General features: G+C 42.6%; 1 protein-coding gene across 1 annotated transcript in view; it reads left to right on the top strand.

The window, feature by feature from the left end:
- The window catches only part of ATP6AP2 (ATPase H+ transporting accessory protein 2), a 22,882-nt gene extending 17,789 nt beyond the window's left edge, over positions 1–5,093 (top strand). The window contains exons 7-9 of the mRNA XM_077748496.1: positions 281–430; positions 1,215–1,334; positions 4,887–5,093. Coding sequence (XP_077604622.1) covers positions 281–430; positions 1,215–1,334; positions 4,887–5,093 — 477 coding nt within the window. The remainder of the gene's footprint in view (positions 1–280; positions 431–1,214; positions 1,335–4,886) is intronic.
- The last annotated feature ends 201 nt before the right edge of the window (positions 5,094–5,294 follow it).

The following is a 5,294-nucleotide window of genomic DNA, read 5'->3' as shown; positions in this document are numbered from 1 at the left end:
CTCTTATCTGAGGTTTTTTTTTTTTTTTTAACTAAGGAGTTGTTAAGAGAGCTTTTATTAAATATTCAAAGAGTCTTAAAATTGCTCTTAAAAATCAGATTTGTGTTGGGTTTATCAGAAACTCTCATTTCGACTAATTCTGTCTGCCACCATTTTAGACCATTTCTATGTTGTGGCGCACTGGTATGGTTCCCGTTCAACCTAGGCTAGTTAGGTATAAGACCTTAAGTGGCTGTGTCTGACATTACTTTATCCACTTCCTTTTCTTTGTTCCCCGAAGTTGTCTCGACATAAGCATCTAGCCAAGGATCATTCTCCTGATTTATATTCGCTGGAGCTGGCAGGTCTGGATGAGATTGGGAAACATTATGGGGAAGACTCTGAACAATTCAGAGATGCTTCCAAGATCCTTGTCGATGCTCTGCAGAAGGTAAATTATTGATGGGGTAGGAGCAGTAAGAGTATGGCCATTTCACTTTTAGTCTCTTAATGGAAAAACTCATTTAGTGAAGTTCATTGACTGAAGAACCTCTGATTTTAGAGGACCTTAGAGGACCTCTCATTTTAGTGACCAAGGGTGGGGGTCAGAGGCGCGTGCTGACAGGTCTCTGCTGCCGGCGCAGACAGCACAGGAGATGACCGTTAACTCCAGCACAGTACTTTTTCTTCTTATTGTAAAATACACATAAAATTTGCCATTTTGACCATTTTTAAGTGTACATTTCTGTAGCATTAAATACATTTACATTGCTGTGCAACTGTTACCACCATCCATTTCCAGAACTTTCTTCTTCCCTAACTGAAACTCTATCCCCATTAGCCCTATGAAATCATCGAAGGAGAACACGTTAGCACAGTCCCAGACACTGAGTAGATGTGTGATGAATGCTAGTTTCTCTCTGCCCTAGGAGTTGCTCACGTGCAACTCTAAACTTTATTAGGTATTTGTGATGAACCAGAGACCACTTAGGAAGATTTTCAGTTGCCTTTCCTACTTCCCTTCCCCCAATTTACATGCCAACAACTTGTCTCTTAATTTTATTTTGAACATTTGAAAATATGTTGAAGTTGAACACCTTTCTGATTTAACATAATCAAACCTTTAGGACATCGTGTACTTCATTAGCCAATAGGCAAATGTTCTTGTAAGTGCACAGAGCTTTAAAATCATTTTAATAAATATGTGATTCATAGTAATGTCAGTAACTCTTCAGTTCGCAGATGACATGTACAACCTTTATGGTGGGAATGCCGTGGTGGAGTTAGTGACTGTCAGATCATTTGACACATCTCTTGTGAGGAAGACAAGGACTATTCTTGAGGCAAAACAAGAGGTGAGTACATTTTTAGATCCTGCTTTAGAACTATAAAGCTAAAACCCCCACAGAATCCTAGGTCACCTGTGGGAGACATGGAAGAACAGTAAATTTGAAAAACAATTTAAATGAAAACATAGGTCGCTTATTCACATAGGCATATGTGTTTTGCCAGGGTTTGGGGGTTGTAATCAGATAAAGCAAGAATTTGAGTTCGGGATAAATCTGTCAAAGCCAGTAAGAGAATTCAAATGTTGCTATCACAAGGAGACATCGGAAGTTAATGTGAGGGAGTGGTAGGATTCAGCCCGTGGAGTCTGCTTTTCCAGGAGGTATGCTGTCTGTGTAGCATAGTCCCTCTTCTGCTATGATCTGCTCTGTCTACTCCTGATAATTTACTACAAGTTTTTGGCCTGGATCTTGCTTTAAGCATTTAGAGGGGCCTGGGCAAGGGTGCCAGCCATAGCAAAACATGTGTTTTGCACGTTATATATATATACACAAGAGCAGCATCGCCGATTAGCTACCCAGTCGTTTACAGACACTCCCTTTTGGACCCATGTGCAGCTCCCACCGTGCTCAGTTTTATTGAGTGCATTGTGGCACTTAAAGATGGTCAAAGGTAATGCCTGTTCAAGATAAGCTAGGCGTGACTGGTTTGAGGTGGTTTCATTCTGTGATTGGAGTTGGAGGACCTGATTTAAGACAGCATGGCAGGCTAGACAATCCCACCAATTTCCCCAGCGCAGAGCACCTAGAAATACTGATAAAACATAAACAGCTTTTTGAGCACATAACTTAGGTCTCAAGACCGGGAACTTCTTAAGGAGCAAAATAAGAGGTACTAGAAAAACCTAGTAAGTGGGCTACCCTAGGAACATTTCCACTTGGGTTACCAGGAAACCAGGCCCTTGGCTCCCTAAAAGGGTGGTGGTTGAACCCCACCCCTCCATATAAAACCATAAGACTCTCTGAGGGCTACGCCCTTAGGGAGAGGGTAGACTAGAAAACCGTCACTGCCCACCAGCCGGAGACAGAATGGCTGCTTGGGCCCTGTGTAGTTGGGGTATGTGTTGGGGATGGAAATGTCTCTTGTGGATTTTTTTTTCCCTTGGAAAGGAGGAGGTTTATTTTANCGGGGCTCGAACCCACGAACCGCGAGATCATGACCTAAGCGAAAGTCGGACGCTTAACTGACTAAGCCACCCAGGCGCCCCGGGAATTCTTAAGGTTTTAAATTCTTGAGGTTTGTGGCTCAAATTTCTCTTACCTGCAAGTTCTAAGAAGCCCCAGGCCAAGAAATTAATACAAAGACTGGTGAAGACCTGCGGTGCCCAGCAGGAGTCCATGTAAAACCTCTGACAGGACATTCTCTCTCCACAAACCACAGTGGAGGGGGCGTCCCCAGATGTGAACTCAGAACACTGTAAAGCAGGTGGAGCCAATCCACCATGAGTGCAAGGTAGCGACTAAAGCATCCATTAGATAGACCAGCAAAAACCTCAATAGAATACGGGCAAAGGCTACAAAACAATTAAAATGTTTAAAGGAATAAAGGAGTCGTCAAGAAAAAAAGAACAAGATACTTTCAGAGAGAGAGGGAGAAAGAATCCCAAGTAGGCACCACACTGCAGAGCCCTGGGTGGGGCTGGAACTCCGGAACCATGAGATCATGACCTGAGCCAAAATCGAGTCAGGCGCTTAAGCGGCTGAGCCGCCCAGGCGCCCCACAAGATACTTTTTGAAAAGGCAGATTTGAATGTAACCAAAGACTTTACGTACTAGATTCTTTCAACATTGTCCACGTTGGGCCTATGAGTTTTATATACAGCAACTCCAAAGAGCAGCGTGCCAGTTTGAAGAAGGTACCCTTGTTTGGGGAGTTTGGCAAACAAGTTTTGTAGAGGTGAATTGGCTTGGTCTTCTCGGAGATGTTAGTTGAATTTATAATGGATAAAGTGAGTTTATTAAGCAGTAGTTTCTGAAATTATTGCACACGTGGCGAGGGGCTAGAATCAGGTGGTGGATGTTGGATTTTCTTTACCTACAAGGTTGTGAATTAACACTCTACATATGTAATCTGAATTTTTAAAGTTTCCTATTTGTTAATTCTAATAGATGAAACCACTGTGAGATGGGAGGTTGGTACCAAAGATTCCTGGGAATAAATACCATTCTGTTCAGACCCGTGGTCTGTGTCCTCGCTCTCCTGGGTCCAGTGCCTGCCCCTCACTTCTGTGCTGACGGGTCTTGCCAACCTCCCAGGAAACGAGGCCTTCAGCTTGAGGTTCTTTTCATGGTGCTGGGCATGGTCTACAATTAAGATTGTTTAGTCACAGAGCAGCACAGTCATCACCACAAAGAGGCAGGGAGTTGTACACAGGGACAGAGAACCCCTTTACCCCCAAAGACGAAAGAGGTCTTCAAGGGTGAATTCCTTTGTTTGCCTCCTCTCTAATGTCCCATGTACAAGGACCCACCCTCTCTCCCATGGAAATCACGATCTTTAAGTTTGAGGGGGAGAGGAAAGAATTTAAGGAGACATTTGCGTGCTTACAGCATGCCAGGTGCTAGGGCTGTGGGGCTACAATCTCTTCTCTTTCCTTTTAAGACCAACCTGATCCTGTCACTCACTTCCTGCTTGAAACTTGTCAGTGACTTCTCATTGCCCATAGGCTCCAGGCCAGACTCTCCACGCCTTCCCTCTAGCCACATCTGCTGGCGTCCTCGTCCCGTTCTCTAGTCCGAATGAACTACGTTTCCCAAACGGTGCCTTTGCACAGGCCTGGAATAGAGTCCACCTTCACCAAGGCCCAGCTGGATGAAGATGTGGTTGAGTGAACTATTTGTTTTCATCTTTAAAAACAAAACAACAAACTAGGTAGCAAATGGAAATGTATAACATGTGTGGTACTAGTTAAAGAAAAAAAAATTTAACACTATATAAAGCAGAAGGGAATATTTGTTCTATGAACCTCCTTGTCTCTCTACCCTCCCCATCTATAGGTAGGTGACTGCTGCCCTGATATGTTAATCATGTCCTTGTTTTCTTCATGGTCTGACCACTTAATGGATTTACCCTTAAACGGTGTTTGGCTTTGCCTGTATTTGAATTTTATATAAATGGAATCACACTATTCGTATTTTTCTGTGTTTGCTGCTCATTCTTGTTTCTAAGGGTCACACAGGCCGTAGTGCAGTCCTCCCTGCTGTGGCTTCCATTGTGTGGATGTGCCACATCTTCCGTGCTGTTAATGGATGCCCTTAAGCGTGTCTCTTGGTACATACAGAAGTGTTTCCTAGGGTGTGGACTTGCCAGGTCATAGGATATTGACATTTTCAGCGTTACTGGTGTTGCCCCATTTTCTCAAGCAGTGGGACTGGTATTTATACTTCCACTGACCATGCGCTTACCTTTTCTGGGAAGGCTCCCCTTCTTGGTTCCTCCTAGTATAAGCATGTCTTGATTCCACCTAGGAATAAATGATTGTCAGATAAATGAATCCTAACTGGGATAATTTCCTATCTTAAAATTCTTCCCTTTTGATATTTTTCTTTTTTTCATTGTAGAGGAATCCACCAAGCCCCTATAACCTTGCATATAAGTATAACCTTGAGTATCCAGTGGTTTTCAACATGGTACTTTGGATAATGATCGCCTTGGCCTTGGCTGTGATTGTCACCTCTTACAATATCTGGAACATGGATCCTGGATATGACAGCATTATTTATAGGATGACAAACCAGAAGATTCGAATGGATTNGTGGAAGGAATAGTTTAAATTTATAAAAAAGAAGAAAATTTTTGTTCTGTGTGCCTGTGATGTTCTTTTAAAGTGAATATTGCTGTGGATTAATTTGTGTGATTAGATTCTAGAATATGCTCAAATACGATATAACCATTTAATATACTTTCATTCCATTTAATATTTGGAATTGTGCACTGAAATAAATGTAAAACATTTAGAATAGCTTGTG

The sequence above is a fragment of the Crocuta crocuta genome, unplaced genomic scaffold, assembly GCF_008692635.1.
Source record: "Crocuta crocuta isolate KB4526 unplaced genomic scaffold, BGI_CrCroc_1.0 scaffold49, whole genome shotgun sequence".
Lineage (NCBI taxonomy): Eukaryota > Metazoa > Chordata > Mammalia > Carnivora > Hyaenidae > Crocuta > Crocuta crocuta.
The sequence above is the reverse complement of the archived record's forward strand: the minus strand, read 5'-3'. Positions and strand labels throughout refer to the sequence as shown.